Genomic DNA, 20,633 nt, shown 5'->3' on the forward strand with positions numbered 1-20,633 from the left:
GTTTATTTAGCGCTGGATTTGTGTTCTTTGGGTCTGGGCTTGTGCAGGATGTCGTATTTTAAAATGTGACGCCTGTAAGAAAAACCTAGTGAATAATGTGCACACAAAACGTTTTTCCAGAATAAAAATGAGAAGGTGTTTGTATTGGGAGAAGAATAATGCAACTAATGCATTATTATGCAGCTTCAGATGCAGGTGAAAACAGATGCATGGTGTAGACGCCCTAAGTGTTTGTGGAAGCCCCCCGCCCCCCCCCCCCCCCCCCCCCCCCATGCACACTCATGAAGTCTTTCAGACTGCATGTCTTGCTATGTGATTGCTGGCTGGTGTGCAGCAGCCATCAGTGTTGATGTGGGACGTCCCCGAATCCCCAAGCTGCCGGAAAGTCGCTTATATCAGGACCATAAATAACCTGAGGTTTGGCTGTCCTGACGTCCTGAGGTGTGTGTGTGTGTTTGTGTATACCATGAACGTACCGTGTGTGTGTGTATATACCATGAACGTACCATGTGTGTATATACCATGAACGTACCGTGTGTGTGTGTATATACCATGAACGTACCATGTGTGTATATACCATGAACGTACCGTGTGTGTGTGTGTATATACCATGAACGTACCATGTGTGTATATACCATGAACGTACCGTGTGTGTGTGCATATACCATAAACGTACCGTGTGTGTGTGTATACCATGAACGTACCGTGTGTGTGTGTGTATATATACCATGAACGTACCATGTGTATGTGTATACCATGAGCAGAAGTGTGGATCCTTGTGGCTCTCAGTAGAAAGATGCCAGCCAGTGGTTTTTATTATGCTTGTGCTGTGTATGAATGAGACTGACACCACTGTGAAATTAAATCAAGCTCCGTCTGCGTCCCCTTACAGAAATGCGAGGTTTTATTGTGAATATCAAATCTAAACCCATGTATGTGTCGAGTCTCACGCTCATGATAATAAATAAAAGCTATCATTTTCGTTCTGTTTTATACTATTTCTGTTAAATGACCTGCTTTAAGTATATAAAATCCAAAGACAAAAATATGTGTCTTTATAAAACAAAAATAAACAGTAATTTAGAAGGCAGGGTGAAAATGGGAACATTTATTGCATTCTTGCTTACATTCCAGATCAGACAGATAAGAGAGCTGAACACTCATGTACGTGCGACTCCGGCGGCCAGATTGAGGGGCTTGGCGGCGTGCTCCCCCACACAGCCTAACCAATGTGCAGACTACTGTACAACCGCTACTTCCTGAACAGGTAGTCTGAACACTGGGCAGGCGGGGCGGGCCGCGGGCTCCAGGCTGTAGCTGTAGGGTCCGGGGGTCCGAGAAGATGCACCGAAACGCATGCACAGTTTGCGTATCATACGCTACGGATGTTTTACAGTCCAGATTCAGCGGAACGACCTGTTTAACATAATAAATTATCTAGGAATAGGCTAGTGGCTGCTTTGCACTGCTACGCAAACCACTGGGTCTTCTGCCCCCCTGAGGAGTGAAGACTCAGGCCATCTGAGGTTAGGCGCCAGTGACGGGTCACGGGCGCCGTCGTCCGCATTCCTGTGTCTCATCTCACAGAGTGACACAGACGGTGTGAAACACACAGCCCAGCCCATCTCTGACTCACCAAAAATGTGTTTGATACACTATAGAAAAAAATCAGCTTTTCCAATATGGACACCAACCAAATGTTTAGTTGAATTAGCTGCACCGTTCATTCATTTGGCTCACCAACGGATACACCCTACAGACCACCCCAGTGGGAATATACCTGCCTGCCTGTGGATGGTTTGGCTTTTTTTAAACAAAGTCAATCCCTGGATCCCCCATGGCCCTGAAGAGCATTTAAGAGAGTTGCCAAGAGCGTTTTGTCTTCTGCTATTATTTTCTTAAATATGACCAGGATTAGTCGTTGTCATGATGCTCAGTGTGTTTTCCATTCCTTCAATTATTAACGATTAGAAGAGCATTAACCTGGATCTGAATGGATATCGTTCAGATGCGTAGACACTGTCACATGACTACAATATATGATCAAACCAAAGAGATACAAAACAAGAAGAAAACCCATAGTATCCCTAATAATCAGAGTCTATTAATAAGCAGATTGCCTGAGTACAGCTTTACCTTTTGCCATCCTGGTGCTGGGAGACTCTTATAGTGACAGTGGGCTTCCTGGATGGACAGGCGGGCAAATTCCCTAGTGGAAGGACGCAGAGATCTGGGACCGCGTTTGGTCCCACGTCACCTAGTAAAAACGCCGAGTCCCCACCCACCTTCTGAAAGAGAAGAAGGAGAGTAGGACACAGAAGAGGAAAGCGTACCTTAGGGTCAGTCCGATTGAGCTGACAGGGCTGTCTGCCTTCCCCGTGGTCCTCTTCTTCTGCCTCTTTCAGTTGTGGTCTTCTCCCGCTTCTCCTGGTGCTTTGGGCTGTGTCTGTGGAGGTGCCTCCGCTTTATTTCCTCATGAAGGTCCACACACGCTGGCAGCGGTGCGGGCATATGGAGATGCTTTGTCTGTCCCAGTGAACCACCCCCACAGTCCCCTGGCCCCAGATCACAAACCTACAGAAAGTTCTTCTTGACAAGCCTTAAAAAGAAATAAATGAACAGTTAAATACGTATCCTTTGTGGCGCTTTTCAGGATATGTCAAGTCAAAACAACGTAGAGAGAAACTTCCTACAGCATCGTCAAAAGTGCACAGGACTCAAGGACGGGAGGAAACAGCCTACATCCCATCCCAGCGGTGGAGAGCAGACTTGCCGGATTGACGTGGCATAGCTTTGTTAACTAACTTTCCCCACTGAGAGAGGGAAAAGAGAGAGAGGGGAAGAGAAGAGGTGGAGCTTTGGACCTCTTTTTTTTCCTCATTCGTCTGGATTTTAGTTTTTTTTTTTTTTGGTTGCTTTTTGTGAGGCAGCAGGAAGTTGAAGGTCAGAGGTCAACAGGAAGTGATATGTTTTAAGTCGCCTCATATAGATGATGGAAAGGGGTGGGGACAGTGAGGGGTGACTGAAGAACAGCAGGGAAGAGAGAATGAGGTTGATTTGTGAATGTTTATAGTGTTGGGGATCATGAGTGTGTGCATGTGTGTTCATGATGCTGTTTGGGGGAGTTGGGGGGGGGGTACTGCCTTTCCAAGCCTCCTGACTTTGTAGCCAGCAGAGGAATGTGCATTTTTTGGCATGAAGGCAGAGCTGTAGTAACTCCAGATGTGCATCTCCTGCTTCTCAGTCCTGTGTTTTTTCTTCTAAAGCTGATTTCCTTTCCCTGTCCGGCAGCCGACTGAATAAAGAGTCCCTTATCCATGCTGAGGAGCCCCCCCCCCCCCCCCCCCAGCAAACGGAGCTGTTGGATTCGGATAGAGGGAGGGGATTTTGGGAATTGGGTTTAGTTCTTCAAAATCAGCACCAAAGTTCACTTCCTCTGTAGACCTTTTTTTTATCCCAGTGAAGGTGCTGGCAGTGAGTCTATACAGACTGGTGCCGCTGGTGGGGGAGAGCGCCAGACCATTCTATCGCCCATTGGCCTCTGGTCTCTGGTCTCTGGTCTCGATCTGCGGAATATACTCACTTCCTGTATGCCACGACTCCCCAGACGTCCTACACCTACTGTGGCGTCTGCCTTCCGGTTGAGAGGGACGTAGCTGTGCAGGTCAGCAGCCCTTTGAGCTGGTCGCAGCACGAGACGATGGCGCTCCAGACAGGGAGCGGCGCCCGTGTTTGTTTTAGCTACGGTTTCTGTGCTCCCGCGTAGCTGGAAATCAAAGCGGAGCTGCTGCGGTCTGCTGGGAGCCGGGTCAGTGGTTCCTAAGGTATGCAGCCATGAGAGCGGGAGAAGGGACCCAGGAGCAGTGGGGGCTGCTTCTTAGGGAGACACCAAGCTTTTTCCACAGTACGACTTTAAACTCACCCAGAACTTACTTTGGGCCAACAACCACATTGGAAACAAGGAACCAATGAAGTCCTACCATTTTTACAATGAAATGCATTTCTGCACTTAGCTTGCCTGTATATGGACAGAAAATGTAATATGCTTAATATATCAGCCATAATCTTTACGAGTTATAATGGCTATGTTTAATGGTCAGTCACAGTAGTTTAACTTTCACATACATATGGCTAAGTAGTCATGGTCGATGTCCTCCAATGTAATGATATGTATGTTTGTCCATTTATATTTCGTAACCAATTCCTATGCAGTTTGAGCTTTGAACCACAACCAATGCAGGGTAGACCCTGGAGAGGCACAGCCACAGGCACAAAGAGACAGAAATTCGCATTAGAGGAATATGCCAACTCACTCGGCCACCCGCCCACTCAAAATTCAGCCCATGATACCAGAAAGCCGCGCGATGTACCCAAACGTTTATAATCACCAGTTACATCACCTATTGTCACTAAATGGTAATAGCTGATGAAAAATACTATGTACCCACTATACAGAACAGTAGATAAATATTTTAAAAACTGCTGAAAAATTCCCAAAAAAGACAGTGACCTATATCTATGCAGTAAGTAGTGGGAGATTAAAGTTGAAGTTCTATTAAACCAATACCATCCATTCATCTTGCCACTGCTTATCAGAGTCACGCTACAAATCAATAAAAGTAAAAGCTGTTAAACAAATAAATGGCACTCTATGGTACTTGTTAGGAACAAACAAGGTTCCTTCTAACCTTCTGAAGTGAAAGAGGGCTATTTGACAAGAACATTTTTTTTGGCTTCGGTGACAATTATGAGTTAGTGTAACAACAGGTGAGCTTAACTTTTAATTACAGAATAGATTTTAATTATGCAATAGAATAATTATTTGTAAACACACTATTTCGGGTTTTCACCAGCCACATCAATTTTGTGTTAAATAAATATTGAAATTTTATAAAAAATAGATCATCATCATGTACACTGAGGGGCCACACCAATACAGACATCTAGTTAGTACCTGTTAGGACACTTTTGTCTCTAAAGTCACTTATTTACAGTTTGTACATTCAAGGATGCTTTTATGCACGACACTGTAAACCTGAGCTGTTATTTTTGCATTTGAGTGCTTCCTGTTAGCTTTAACGAGTCTGGTCGTTCTCCTCGCACCTCTCTCATAAGCAAGGTGTTCACGCACATAGAAATGCCATTGTTTGGATGGTTTTTTGATTTATCACACATTCTCTGTAAACTCTAGTCACTGCGCTCTGTGAAAATCCCAGGAGGGAGGTTGTTTCTGAGATGCTGGAGCCGCCACGTTTGCAGCAATATCGTACCACCTATAAAATGACTTAGATCACACATCTTAGCTGTTCTGATGCACCTGTGCAGACTGTGTGCATGCCGTACGTGTTCAGTCGCATCCACATGACTTGGAGGAGCCGGTTGTGTGTGTTAATGAGCTGGTGTACTTAATAAATGAAGGTATATGCACCCAGCAAAACCAAGACCCTTCACATCGAGTAAAAACAGTTAGAGAATCACTACTGTTTAGCAAACCTTCTTTTGTCTTGACTTTAATCTCTTAATGTACAACTGTATCTGTTGCATAGGGCAGCAACAATTATACATCGTCCAGTAAATCTGAGAAACATTACCCACAGATATCACGTAACCTACTTCCCTCACTTGACACATGTGAGGACGTTGACGTTTCAAGGCAGGAGCAGGGGCAAGGTCTTCTACTGAGCTCTAATAACTGTACTGGGAGTGTAAAGCATGTTGTGTGTTACAGAAGTGTGAGACTGGGAGGGAAGACTCTTCTTGCGATGTCAGGGCCGGCTTCCTTATTCCGGTACTGGAGGGCCACTCTACAACACAGTTTGCTGGTTTCCCTGTTGAAACACACCTACTAAGTGTGGCAAATAGCTAGTGAGCTGAATAAGGTGTGTTTGAGCAAGGAAGTCTGCAAACCGTGTTGCAGACTGGCCCTCCAGGACCGGAATCAGGGAACCCCGATTTAGGGTTTGCCTCGTTCAACATAAAAACAGTTGCTTTTTAAATTGCTCAGTTCACCGGGCCATTTTGTCCCTTGGGTTCTACTGAAATCAGCTCATCCCATCCTTCAACGATCCTTCAATCCTCGTGTCCCTCGGATCTGCTGTATGAGGACTGAGATTTTCACATGCTTGATTTTCTAAGAATCTTGTAATTTCAGCTTGGGTCATTTATATATGTGAAGAAACTGGAGTAGCATGCTTTTCTAATTGTAAAAAGGTACGTGCCACTAGATACAGAAGAGAAAGTCACGTCTGTGAAATCTGCCCACAGTGCAGGATCCAGCCCGCACCTCCTCAGCCTAAGCACTCACACTTAGCAGCATTCATCCGGAGTCCCTAGAGACCCATAAACACGATGAGAACTCGCGAGGGGGTGACTCATGGCGCATAGCGGTTTGTTTCATTCACGCTCGACGTTGACTCATCCCTGTCACTCTTTTCAGGCGTGCTTCCCTTTGTGGTTCCCGCAGTGTAATAAAACACAACAAACAGAGCTAATGTGGTCCTAATAGCATGAATGTCACCAAGACGTGGGAAGAAAATGTTCCCAGAGCACCAGCCACTGTCCTGCGATCGCTACGGCAACAGTGGCGGCCAGGGGACAAGAATAGACGTTCGTTGGGGGCCTTAGCGTGTGTAACGCTTAGGGGAAGACAGAAAGACAGTGACCATACAGGCAAACATAAGGCTAGCAAATATATAAAATGCAAATGGATTTATGTGTTCTTAAAAATGTATTCTGTCACTCGGTTTCCAATGTAATTAAGATATCCCATCCATCCATCCATTTTCCAAACCGCTTATCCTACTGGGTCGTGGGGGGTCTGGAGCCTATCCCGGAAGCAATGGGCATGAGGCAGGGAACAACCCAGGATGGGGGGCCAGCCCATCGCAGGGCACACTCACACACCATTCACTCACACATGCAGTTCTACGGACAATTTAGCAACTCCAATTAGCCTCAGCATGTTTTTGGACTGTGGGGGGAAACCGGAGTACCCGGAGGAAACCCCACAACGACATGGGGAGAACATGCAAACTCCACACACATGTAACCCGGGCGGAGACTCGAACCCTGATCCTAGAGGGGTGAGGCAACAGTGCTAACCACTGCACCACCATGCCGCCCCAATTAAGATATCAAGGCAATAATTTAAAATGGAAAGAAACATCACTTCCAATAGTTTACTGCAGCATTAATGCTGTCACATTATCTCTGTTCCTCCCTACATATCCTAAGGAAATTGTATTACTTGCACCTTAGTAAAATAGTCATGCTGTCATGTCTCATATCGGTACGCTTCTTTTCTGATATATATCTCAGAACATCTTTCTGATAGCACTGTGACCAAACACACTATACATCTCTGGTTGTGTGGGTGAAGGTATTAGGCGTACATTTAAACAAATTCCTCTGAGATAGTAAATGTTTTATGATTCTGAAATTATGTTCAAGAAGCAGATGTATGTTTCAAATATGCACACAGACAAACAAATCAATTTGAGTGCTATAATAAGGGAAAAGAGTGTCCCCCCCACCTCTAGTGAATCAGTAATGCTGCATTTCCTTCTTCTGGTCAGGGGGTATTGTGGGCAATAAGAAAGTGCATGTGAAAGTCATATAAATCCTTCAGCTCCAGCTCCAACTGGAAGGAGAAATCCATGCATTTTCAACAGCTTATCCTGGTCAGAGTTACAGGAATCCTGGAGCTTATCCCAGGCAGCACAGGGCACAAGGCTGGGGTAGAAATGTTACTTTTATTGCTATCAGAGAGAAAGTAAGTGTCTTGGTGTAAAATCCCTAGCACAGGATATACAAGGAACATCATGAATGACTGAATTCCCAAATATTGGATTACATACTGAATTATAGAAGAATGAGTTCCTCTATAAACTGTTTATTGCAGTATTTTTTGAAGCCACCTGCATGCTCTTCAGGTTATTGACAGTTTGTAACAGTTCCTGTCACACACTCACCTACAATCTTAATGAAGAAATCTGAAGTGTCAAATGAGGAAGAAGGCCATTGGTTATACTCCTTTGAATTACAAAGAAACCAGTATTACATGCTGATACTAGCTGGAATAGTTTATGTGTATCAGAAAAGACACTTACGGTGAGTATGATGGTGGGCACTGTAAATGCGAAATGAATCACCGGTCATCTAATATGTAAGTCAGTCATGCAGTTAAAGCAGGGGCTCTCCGGGTGGCTTGAGCGTGTCTGGAGTGAAGCACTGCTTCAGGGCTGGGTTCATGTGGCATCCCGCTAAGCAAATCCCCAGCTCTTATCCTCCCGTCCATCTGCTTTTCAAGAAGACGCTCATAAGCGGCCTCCTCAGACCTCACACCGGAGCTCAGAAACCCTGCAGGCAGCTGACCTGCGTTCTGCACTTAACTGGGGTCACCTCCATTTTTTTTTTTGATCTTTTACACATTTGTAGAATATCCTGTATTGGCCCGCGTAAATCCCTTACACTAACTTTACCACATTTCCCAATCCCTCTGTTTTTATTTCATGCAGTTGTGATTGTATCATGTTCGCTGAAGTATTGGTTTGAATAAAAAGATCTGCAAGCTAAACTGACTGCGGTTGAAAACTCTGTAGAAACGTTGCATAAAACACTAATCTGCACCGAAAGTGTACCGGCCCCCGCTTGCTGTTCGGCGTGTTTTTTTTTTTTTTTTTTGAGGAAGGAAAGTCTGAGGAATTAAAGTTTTTTTTAGGAAAGAAATAAATACAGAAAAAGAAAGAAGGAGGGAAAAAAAGAGTTTGGAAAAGCGCTGCTGGCCTCCACCCAAGGCAGAGACTTTTTGGTAATGAGGGTTAGGAGCTGCGTTATTGCTCCCAGATGCTTGGAGCACCCTTTGAAGCAGCTTTCCAATCTGCGTGTACAGAGACAGACACAGGACACTCTTAAAGCTGCCCCCCCCAGCACTGACCAGCGTGTGGTTCCCTGGGGTGTCTGTGTGCCTGCTTGTACGCTCTGTGAGTGTGTGTCGATGCGTGTGTGAGATAATTGCTTCTACACTCGCCGCTTGGGTAGTTTCTCTTGAAAACTTGGGTGCATTCGTGATTTAATTTTTTATTTATCTGCTTTGATTGTTCTCGGGGAAAAGTTATCCCGACACATTCTCCCCCCAAACCAGCCATTGACTTTGAGCATTCTGAGGCCTTGGCTTGAACCCTTTCCAGCTGCCTCTGCTGAAGAAATGATCTGTGACTTTCAACGTATCGCAGCTCGGGCGTTTGCAGATCCAAGAAGTGCCGTTGCGCATACAGTGAAAGGCTGTGATGCTGTATGTGTCTTCAGAAGAGCGTCAGGATGGTGGTGTTATGTTTCTGCTGCGTTCACTTAGTTTTTGCAAGCCTCCCTGCATTTGCTCCCAAAGACGTAATTCTTGTCTCAAAACGTGCCTTGCTGGAACACCTGGAGAATCGCTTGCAGTTCTCCCTGACCCACCCCCTCGCATCCACTTCTTGACATTTCAGTCAGAAGGGAAGTCTCTATCCTTGGAGTGATGTAAACCATCTGACGTGTGTGTAGCTCTGTGTGTGTGTGTGTGTGTATGCAGGCGATGGAGAACCCCGCATGAATGATACCGAGCAGCTCACTACTTTCCACACCGAGGAAATACGTTTCAGAGCTACAAGTTAGGAAGCACGCCAGCTTCATTCAGTCCTCCGCTCTCCTGCATGTCTCTTTATTCCCTCTCTCTCTTTCTCCCTCTTTCTCACTCTCTGTCTCTTCCTCTCCTATCCATCCTCCCCACCTTCTTGCGCTGTGTCTGCTATCTGGCCGGGACAAAGGAAAATGTCGGTCTTCCGCAGTGAGTCACTGCCATGCCATCCCAGTTTGATTCCTCCCTGTCCTGGCTGGGGTGGAGGCAACAGTCAGACAATAAGCCAGAGCTCTCCCCTTGTGCCCCCCTGCCCCCCTCAGCCCTTGCTCATCACCATAGGTTGCTCCTATAGGACACCCCCCTTGCTACTACTACTGCATTAACTGGCTGAAAGAGAGCTGGGCAGCCGGCTTCTCTACAACTGGCTCCTCACACATGTAGGTTCTTGAGCTCGCCCGTGTACATGCAGGGCGTAGGGCTGGTCCCGGGAAACACCGCACTTCCCTGAGGGTGACTGCCGCCTGCCACGGGTGACTTTGCAGTCCTGCATTCTTATTTCACAGCTTTAATTGCTTCCAGGCGTTGCGGTGGCCGGTTGTAAAGCTGGGCTTCGCCTGCTCTGGTTTAGTCCAGTCTCTCTCTTTCGAAACCCCCCCTGCCACTTGAATTCTGACCTGTTTTGTCACCCCCTGCAGGAGAAAGAGAAGAAGTACATGCTGCCGCTGGATAACCTGAAGCTGAGGGATGTGGAAAAGGGTTTCATGTCCAGCAAACATATTTTTGCACTCTTCAACACAGAGCAGAGGTCAGCACCCTCTATATGTATACACACCATCCCGGTTGATATAGCACCCTGCAGTGCCCTCCTCCCACTGTTGTGACAGACACCCTTTCTGCTGACTCTCGTCTGCAGAAATGTGTACAAGGACTACCGGCAGCTGGAGCTGGCTTGTGAGACCCAGGAGGAAGTGGACAGCTGGAAGGCCTCCTTCCTGCGGGCTGGGGTCTACCCAGAGCGGATCACGGTAGGGTCAGGTCAACCTGCACACGTGCAGCAGAACTTGTGTGAGGCAGCTGGATGTGCAGAAGTATGAAGAAACACAGAGCTCGTAAATTAATGGACATATATAAAGTGTGTCCTCCCACCAATCGTTAGCGATATTTACTATGGAAATCCTCCAGTCAGCTGCGTACAGTGGCTGGACTGAGCAGTGACAGAGTGTAGCAGAGCCGAGCACAGAGCAGCGACGCTTCCAAGAATACTGGGCTTAGACATCTCAGTGGAATTCAGAGCGAAATCTGAGTGAACTCCTCCTGCTTGCTTGCTGATGTTTTTCTCCTCTGCTCTTCCCCCCCTCCTACCTCACATCGTTCTACGGGGTCCTTTGACTGTGCACATCCTGGTTCATCCTCAGGAGAAGGAAAAGGTAGGTGCTGAAGCTCCAGGCCCTCTCCACGCGTCGTCCTGAAATCAGACGGCTCCATCCCTCCCCTGTATGATCATGTGACTGCTTGGTGGCGTAATCCATGTGAACCTGCACTCACACTTAGCGCACATCTGGAGTCAGGCGCTGCTCATTCAATCCGTATAAAAACGGAGGGAGCCCATGGTGGGTCGCTGTTAGGATGCAGTAGAACAGACACAAGATGTTAATATTCTGATGTCTATTGCTAGTTCAAATTAAGCTGTCCGTAATGGGTGCCTGAGACTTACATGTGGATTCTAGATGTCCTCTGATTCTATACTTAAATTACTACTTTCTGGCCTGACCCTGCCCTTCGTGTCTTCTTCCTGTTTGGCCAGCAGGTGTCGCTGGCCATCCTGTTCTCCACCCTGTCTCTTGTCCTTTAAGCCCCTAGTGTGTTTTCCCCAGTGCACCACATACCTCTATGGGCTGAGTGTGTGGCTATAAACCCTGGTCACGAGTTCAAGGCCAGCCTCCTCAGTTATTTGTATTTACTGGATTTTTGTCTCCCGAGTGTTCCCGATCGTAGGTTTACTATGCTTACTATTCTCTTCGATTCCTGTTTGTATTTTAGTTTCATGTTACTTTTCCTAGTGCAGTAATTCCCAGTGTGGTTAGTGTTCCATAGTTTCAGTGTTTGTTGTTCAGTGTTGAAATCCCCAGCTCTGTGCTCGTTATTGTAATTCACCCAACCTGTTGCTTGTTGCACTGTGTTGATTGGTTAATTGTCATGTTTTACACCTGCCCTCTCATTAGTCGGTTACCTTTTTATATTTAAGTGCCTGCACCTACTCTGTTCTCCAGTCAGTCATTGTGCTATTTTCCTGTGTATTATGCTCATAGCGTTGGTCCTGGTGTTTGCCTGTTCCCCTTTGTATGTCAGCTTATTGGTTTACCTAATTTATTTTTGACCCCTCGTGGTCCCTTTTACTTTGTGGTTTCTCTTTGTGCTCTGGCTTTGTTTAATAAAGCCCTTTAGTCTCTGAGCCGCAAGTGGATCGCCCACCTCTTTCCTGCCTGCAAAATACCCCGCCTCCGTTACACTTAGTGATTATGTAAAAGAATAGGCAAACTACTGACAACATAGATAATGACAATAAACTGGCAGGTGCGAATGGTTTGAATAGACTATAATGAGCTTTATTGCCACACTAGTCCCACTGAACCGGAGCATGTGCATCACTGATGTGTGTATGTGCATTTGTTGTGATTTGATAGTATCAACCACAGATCGATCCCCACTGTGGGTATCAATCATGAATCCACCCCCAGTATGGGTATCAACCCCTCCTAAAATCCTCTCACTTTTAACCTTGTGTGTGTGTAACTCTCTGGGTCCCCCTCTGGCCTCGCAGCAGAGTGACGCCGGGGAGGAGAACGGCTCCGATGGCTTCATGCACTCCATGGACCCCCAGCTGGAGCGGCAGGTAGAAACCATCCGCAACTTGGTGGACTCCTATATGGCCATCGTCAACAAGACGGTGCGGGACCTCATGCCCAAGACCATCATGCATCTGATGATCAACAACGTGAGTGCTCCTACCCCATGCTGACAAAAGCCAGCTCGCAGTCTCCTCCCTTCTCCATCCGTAACGCCCTCAGTGCCATTGCTGCTTATTCTCACCTCCGTCCTCCCGCCTGCCTCCTCTGTAGTCGAAGGAGTTCATCCACTCTGAGCTGCTGGCCTCCCTGTACTCATGCGGGGACCAGAACTCGCTGATGGAGGAGTCGGCGGAGCAGGCCCAGCACCGCGACGAGATGCTGCGCATGTACCACGCCCTGCGCGAGGCCCTCAACATCATCGGCGACATCAGCACCTCCACTGTCTCCACTGCCCTGCCTCCCCCCGTCGACGACTCCTGGCTGCAGGTGCAGGGGGGGCCATCCGGCCGCAGGTACTGGAAGCATCTGGGAAATGCTATTTTGTATTGAATAATTCATAACATTCACAGTGGCTAATAATAGTTTAGATTCATCAGTATGAAAGATGAGATTATTGATGTTTTTATGATTATAGTCTAAGATAAAAGGGTGGAATGATTGGTAATTGGCTTACGGGACATGCTGATACAGTAGAGGGGGGTCATATAACATAGTGCAATACAGAATGGAACAATTCTGCAGTTCAGCAGACCAGGACACAAACAGAAGTGGTGGTGAAGTGTCTCCCCCTGCTGTATGAAAACTGTACTGCTTCTGGGAGTTTATCTGAGAGCTTTGACATTCTTAGGTCCCCGATGTCCAGCCCCACCCCACAGAGAAGGGCTCCTCCTGGGCCACCTGCCCGTCCAGGATCGCGCACTGCGGCCCCTGGACCGCCCTCTGCCGGGGCTCCGCCTGTGCCCTCGCGTCCTGCAGCCTCGCCTGACCCATTTGGAGGACCCCCACCCCAGGTCCCTTCTCGACCCAACCGGGCTCCCCCTGGTGTGCCAAGGTGAGTGAAAGTCTGAAGATATTCTCCATAGATATGAATTTGGGATAAGACTATACTGGGCTATCAAAGTTATGCCATATTTAAGCCATTTCGGTGAAAAAGAGCTATGAGAATTTATACCAGCGGGATGTAGGACATATTCATGCCGTGCGCATTGCAGATGCAGACTTTGATTGATGTACTGACAGTTCATACCTTTATTTCAAGTGCTGCATCATGAATCCTCGGTTCCCAGCCCCTTGTTCCACAGCTGATCCTGCTCTGCCCTTCACAGCAAAATATCCAGTTTGTCTATAAGTCCCGCTGGACTCAAGTAAGCATGGTCAGTGTTATTAACACTCTCTGTGTTAAAATAACACTGCGTGTGACCATGTGCGGTTGCCCAGATCTCATTCTCTACAATAATGAAGATGCTGCATACAATTAAAAAAAACACCACATGTCTAGTCACTGGGCTGTAGTTACAGTTGACATATTCTGTCACTCTGACAGAGGTTTTTTTTCCATCGTTGAGCTGTATAGTCACATGCCATGAGATATTTTGGGGTCAGACAAAGCGTGGGAATCCATGAATACTTCATCATAGGACCCATCTGGGCCAGAGAGCACCTTGATCTAGACCTTTGTAATTTGGGTTCTGTCATTGGTTAAACAGATTCTATAGTCTTACTGAGAATGATTTGCCCAGCAAAGAAATCATTGTTTGTCTTCAGAAAAGCTGATAAAAATGACAAAATTCTGAATTATATGGTCTATGCACACAGCACCATCACTTTCTCGTTGTTTTACCTGATATTTAAGTCCGGTTCACTATTGTTTTCTTTCATCCTCATTCCCCAGGGGAGTAAAAATGCAGATATCCACAGCCACACAGTATAGTGTGCTATGTAACACCATAAATTAAAGAAACTAAGCTGATCCTATTTTCAGTGTGACACTGGCCTGCTTATTGGTATACACTGCTAATTATGTCTGGCCTCATTAAACTCACATGAAATACATTCTGAGGCTGCTTTGTGCGAGAGCCATCTTTGCGCTCCATGGCACTAAAGTGCTCCCAGATAAACACTTAGCCAGTGCACACTGCCCAGCTCACACCCACAGCTTCACATCCACCCGAAATGTGTGCATGCTCTTCTCAGGCTGTCCCACGTGCCTCCATCTAGCCTCCATCGTCCCAGCTCTGTGCCCACACCCCCCGCTATTTCTCTGAGCATGAGAATGAAAGTATAAGGGGGGGAGGAGAAAGAAAGTGAGTGTGAGAGAGAAATAGCGAGAGGACTGGTCTACTGTCTGATAGGCTTTACCTGACTTTGCGTAGCTGTCAGCTAGGGCACTTGTGCTCCTCAGGTTACATACTGTGTGCGTGCAAATGCTGTGATGAACTAAATGATTGACTAAGAACCGTCCTGCTCCCCATTGGATCGCCAGACCAGAACCGCTGCAAAGGACAGCCTTGCTGTCTCCTTATAGGCTCCAGTTCTGCCAATCACATGGATCTGTGCAGCTCTTTAATCTGATTGGGTTCTCTTCCTCTTTGACTGTGATTTCACACCACTCCAACTACCCGCCTGTTCATTATGATTATTGTTTCAGAATTTCAAACAGTGATCAGTGAGGATTACCACTAATGGTATGTCTTGTGTGCTCATTACATGATTTACACCTTTGCAAGTGTTTGCATGACCATCTTCTTGTTCAACAGCTTCGCCCCCACACACAGGCATAAATGAACACAGATACCTTCCTTTTTTTTCCTAAAAGTTATAGACTTCCACCCAACCCAGATGAGACGATGTCACAACAGTGCCATTCTTGCTGTTCTGTATGCCTTCATGGACCTGGTGGAATCTGGCAGGTCTAGATTTCAATACGGTGCTCTCTTGGTGCCAGAAAATTTCAGAATGGATAGATAGTTTTCTTCAGATGAGCTGCAATGAAAGCCATGATAGCAAATACACCACACAGCGCAATTACGAACACAGCTGACACTCATCAAATCAATCTCACTCGTTGGTCCATTGACCTGTTGCTAAAGCTGTTTACTTTGAGGATATGAATTAATGTTGAGGCAGTGCTAGCGGTCGGTGCTAAAGAATTTGTGAGATCACAGTGCATTTATGAACACAGGCCTAGATCAAAAGCACACAGGCTGTGCTCTGGAGTCACTGCCATACTTCATAATTAAATGCAGATCTTGGGAGTAGGACAATGGTAGAAAATATCAGCCTGCACTAAACTCCACCATTACACTTGCATAACACCCTAACACGCATATCTGAAATCTTAGACAAGTATGTTCATCGGAAGGGGCTGTGTGGTATATGTAGATTAGCACAAAGTCTATGGAACAAGCCGTTTTTCCCTAAGATGAATTCTGGAATTCAGGCTAATCAGAGACACCTCTTTTGCCGGCTCCAAGGTCAAAGCCCTCTGTATGGCTAACTAGCAGTCTCCAGTCTGGTGTTTCTGGTGATATTTGCCTTCAATTGGTTACTTTTTAGTACTTTGGCACTATTCTTTGGTTAGTATATATATCTGTGTGTGTGTGTGTGTGTGAGTGAGTATACCTATCTTTATGGGGACACAATGTCCCCATAACGTGATAAATCTTTTTTTTTTGGTCCCCATTTTTTTGGTTTCCCGGTCCCCATAAGGGAAAACTATTTTATAAAAATCGGTGACTGCTACGAGTATGAAGAAACTAAAAATGCAAAAACTCTTGTATTTAGTTTGGTTACTTATGGTAGGGGATACGGTTGTCATAGTTAGCGTTAGCATTTATCCCATAGAAACAAATGAGTGGTCCCCATAAGGATATGTTTACCCGACATGTGTGTGTGTGTCTGTAAAAATAAATGTAACTTCCTTGCTGCTTTAAATGAATATTTCTCACGAATTTTTATTTATATATATATATATATATATATATATATATATATATATATATATATATATATATAAAATGTATAACATTTATAACTTAAGCCAATATTAATTGACAACAAATCAAACTGTAAATTCAAGGCACGAGACGCTAGTTGCCATTAGGGGGCAGTGTTCCAGACAGGTTCTAATGTATATTATTGTGGATCATGCATGTTTATGACTGTTGTGGATGACCTGTCCTTCATCACTGTGTTCATATATTTTTGTGTCTCTCCAAGAGGGGACTGTATTCAGTGTGCACCCCCGTGCTGTGAGTGTTGTTGGTCTTGATCGAGTCTTGTCTTCTCTCTGTCTGTGTGTGTCTCTTGGTCTATCTGTTCGTCCCTGACTTCCTCGCAGCAGGAGGGCCCCGGCTTCACCAACCAGACCCAACAGATCCTCAGAGTCCTTTTCTTTAGACCACTAGGCACCCCGGGCGTGAGACCCAATGGACTGAGCCCCTGATCCCAGCCAGACCTTCCCTTCAACTCCTCCTCCAACTCCCACACTAGTGCACGTACTTGTGCAGGCACCCACGGATAAATACATCACCTGTCCCCAATTTTCTCAAATCATAAAGGAGAGACAATAATATCTAATTGCGGTGATTATATTATATTACAGTGATGATACTTTAATCCTCATACTATCTAGTACTGCAGACATTTTGGAAATACGGGCATATAAATGTTCTCTTAAGCAAACCATGTGTATTTTTCATTGTAGCAGACATGAAGCATTACTAAGAAATATACTTGAAAAACACGTAAAAAAGAAAACGTCCTGTAGCCGACATCCAGCCTGTGTGCATTATAAACACAAATGTATACACAACATGCTTCCCTGGTTCCACACTTCCTGTCCTTGCACAGGACCCATGCGTTCTTCTTGGGCTGTGTGATACACCTTCAGTGTCAGCTGGCTGTTTCCGCACATAGTGCAAATACGTTTTTGGGGGCAGGCTGTCTTTGATTTCACCGAACCCCCCGTTCCCCAGCCTCTCGTGCATGTCCTTCTGCCCCTTCTCTATCTCACTTGCCATTTTTCACTCACTGTGACGCGAGATATCCTTGCTGAAAGGGCCCCTCATTACCTTTTTCTCTGGGAGGTTGTAAGTGCTGCCTAAGCTATCTGCCCACTCACGGCTTCTCTTTCAGCCTCAATAGTTGAGAGGTATTCCCTCTCTCAGGTGATTTGCAGTGACCCCACCCCACTGCCCCCACACTCACAACAGCACACGAGGGTGTGATTTTTTTTTCCAAAATCTCCCAGAAGGGAAAAGGAATGGAGGGATGAGTGAAGGAAAAATGTGCATCGTTCGATGTTTTGTTTTTTCGCTGTGCCTTTATTCTTTATCGCCTTCTACTGCTATAACTTTTCTTCCCAAGCTCTTTGATTCTTGTCAGCAATGAGTGAGCATTCAGAGCATCTCTCCCTCCTGCCCCTATCGTCCGTCTGCTGCAGAGACAAACACCCATAAAGGCTGCGTGCAGGAAGTCAGGACAGCATTGTGTGGGCGAAGCTGGGTTTTCAGTGGGAGTAAAATCAGAAACCGCTGGCAACTTGCACTGCGTTATTTTCTCTGGGGACCAGTTCACCACGTCCCATGGGCTGCCCATTGTTCACCATAATGGCACAAATTCGATCAAAATGCAGTGAAATTCTTCATACACAAAAGTTTGCTTGCCAGCTAGAGTTATATTTCCTCCCATTTCCCGCAAATGCTTATGACTTGCTTTTCATTTGTTAATTTCTGTGTCTTTTCCCTCTTTTTATTCTCAGCCGGCCGAGCAAGGGCAGCCCTTCCCATCACGAGAGCCATGCGCCGTTCGATTCTTAACCACCATCCTCTCTGTAACCTTTGCTCCCCCCTACACACACCCTCCTCTTCCTCCTCCCTCCAGGTTTTTGCCCTCCCCCTACCAATAAAATCATATACATATGTAAATGTATAATTAGCTCCAAGTCTAAGGTTTTACTGTGGAGAAAGCGGGAGAAATCCGAAGCCCCACCCACGTAACACAAGTTATGGATTATTCTCACTAGTCGCCAGTAGAGGGTGCAGTCACGAGCTGCTCGATAGAGCGACATCAGCGCCGGCAGCTGGGGAAGTATCGACGGAGAGCTTCGGACGTCCCGTTTAACCGTCCCACAGTCACGACATCGACCCCGGATCATAAAACCCACCGTGCCAGTCACCACAGTGTACTAGCGTGTCGTACTGATAAATACTGCATGTCGCTTAATGTGCGTTTATATAAATCAGCTGAAGTGATTTGTGATTAATGGAGATTGCCGCCGACCCTGGACTGCGCTGTTCTCTGTATATCTGTGACGGCTTCAGACGCGCTGGTCGCCAGCAGCACCAGTGACAATCGTGTCTACACTTTTTCTTTGGGTCGTCCGCTTGATCTACGTTACAAAGTGCAATATGGATTCAGGAAGCTGAAAACGTCAAAATGCCACATGCTATTGTACAGACTGAGAAGAGGGGGACGCGTTAAACGTTTTATTCCGTTACGTTAAATCAAGAATATTATTTTGTTAGATATATACAACAATGAATTGTCAACGCAATTATCAGTCTATAATTTAGTATAGTTATTTTTTTGTCTTACTATAAAGGTTTTGGTCAGTGTCTGGGTTGGTCAGTGCACAGAGAAGGAAAAAGAGAAGAAAGATCTTGTATTCTGCATTTCTGTCATTTGGTCTATTCATATCCAGAGGACAAAGATAGCCCCCCAGCAGTGATATCGGTCTTTGTGATTGTTGTAATATGACCCTGTTTGTCTGTAATTGAGTAAAGACACAGCTGTTTTCATTATTGTTTGCCTCTGATTTGTTTCCGATATTCTCAGATTCTTTAGCGACTAATAATGATGACGTACATAGGTCATCATGGACAGACTTTATAAGTGTCACGTATCTTTGTGTTGCATCTATGAAAACTGTGCTTCCACTGTTTAGTTAAACTGTAAGATCAATGAGTATTCAACGCAATGAATATATCAATTATGTGGTTGTGCAAAATAAAGTATATAAAAAAATGAAATAAAACATTCAAGATGAAGCATAAAAATTGCCTCTGCCAGACTGTTCCCTGAGTAGAAAAGTAAGGCTTGGGGTGTTGACTCTCTCTGAAAGACTTGTGTGATTCTCTGTTGCCATGTGTCCTGTATCTTATTGCTGTTGTTGTTGCAAGCAAGTTCCAAGCAAGGCATTGCTGTTTAAGAAATAAACTGTCTGCGTTGAAGATACTGATATTTGCATGTTTTTATTTTTTTGTCATGCCAGGAAAAAAAAGCTTAAAATGAATAAGTAATGGGTAAACTTAATTTTTTTTAAGTGTTGTGTCTGTGCTGTAGTTTACAAGCAGGCTAATTCAGATATTTCAGTAAATATTTAAATGAACATAATGATGATAGATACTTTATTCATCCCCATGAGGAAATTCTCTTCACGCCTTCCCCAACTTGCTCTCTGTGGGTAAGAGCAAGCTGACTGTGAAGCACAGCCTGCACAGGTGAGCTCACGGAGCGGGGGGGGGGTTAAGGGCCTTGCTCAAGGACCCCCAGATGTGCCGAGGTCGGGCTCGAACTGCTGACTTTTCAACCACAGACACGGTGCTGTAGTATCACACCTCCAAGGCTAGAGGTTTGAATTCTGCACCATGTGTATGAGGTCTGCATGTTCTCCCCACTGTAGTTTATACTTGCAGGCCGAAAATAACCAGTTAGGTAAATAGGTGCCTCTGAATTAGCCATAGTGAGTGTGTTCCCTGTTTGCACCAACATCACCACAAACGTAACGAATTGCGCTATGGCGTTTCGACGGCTACGAGGTCACTAGGTAGTAGGAATTTTTCAACTCTATTATAATTTATGGGAGCATCATTATATACATGGTCTATCGTTGACTGAAACAATGCTATGTAGCACATAGCGGAATATTTAGTGAAATATAAATGCATTTGTACTACTTACAGAAGGTACAGGAGATTGGAAAAGACGGGCCCCCATTTCCACTCTACATCACCTTTAATACAGTTATAATCTTAGAGGTGTTGCTTTGAAGAGCTGCCACACATCACATATAAGCTGCCTCACACAGCCAGGCCTAGGTGCTCTGCAGGGGTTCCAGGTGAAACCCCCAGACTGTGGCCAAACTCACACAGAAATGGGCTTCTTAC

At 45.6% G+C, this 20,633-nt stretch overlaps 1 protein-coding gene and 1 long non-coding RNA gene across 5 annotated transcripts in view; one reads left to right on the forward strand and one right to left on the reverse strand.

Moving 5' to 3' along the window:
• dnm1b (dynamin 1b) overlaps window positions 1-19,701 on the forward strand; it is a 47,066-nt gene extending 27,365 nt beyond the window's left edge. Inside the window, exons 15-21 of one of the 4 annotated variants that reach the window (XM_048998484.1) lie at window positions 10,312-10,421; window positions 10,530-10,641; window positions 11,032-11,043; window positions 12,441-12,611; window positions 12,736-12,977; window positions 13,313-13,516; window positions 16,805-19,701. In XM_048998484.1, the coding sequence (XP_048854441.1) occupies window positions 10,312-10,421; window positions 10,530-10,641; window positions 11,032-11,043; window positions 12,441-12,611; window positions 12,736-12,977; window positions 13,313-13,516; window positions 16,805-16,871 (918 nt within the window). In that variant the 3' untranslated portion in view covers window positions 16,872-19,701. Of the gene's footprint in view, window positions 1-10,311; window positions 10,422-10,529; window positions 10,642-11,031; window positions 11,044-12,437; window positions 12,612-12,735; window positions 12,978-13,312; window positions 13,517-16,804 lie in introns of all 4 variants that reach the window. The other 3 variants (XM_048998481.1, XM_048998482.1, XM_048998483.1) reach the window with 3 other exon arrangements.
• On the reverse strand, window positions 1,094-2,783 carry LOC125722328 (uncharacterized). The gene is made up of 2 exons (XR_007386307.1): window positions 2,694-2,783; window positions 1,094-2,599 (listed from the first exon to the last, which is right to left on the reverse strand). It is a non-coding gene; the product is annotated as an uncharacterized LOC125722328 (long non-coding RNA).
• Window positions 19,702-20,633: the final 932 nt, after the last annotated feature.

This window comes from Brienomyrus brachyistius, chromosome 2 (assembly GCF_023856365.1).
Source record: "Brienomyrus brachyistius isolate T26 chromosome 2, BBRACH_0.4, whole genome shotgun sequence".
In the NCBI taxonomy this organism is placed as follows: Eukaryota; Metazoa; Chordata; class Actinopteri; order Osteoglossiformes; family Mormyridae; genus Brienomyrus; species Brienomyrus brachyistius.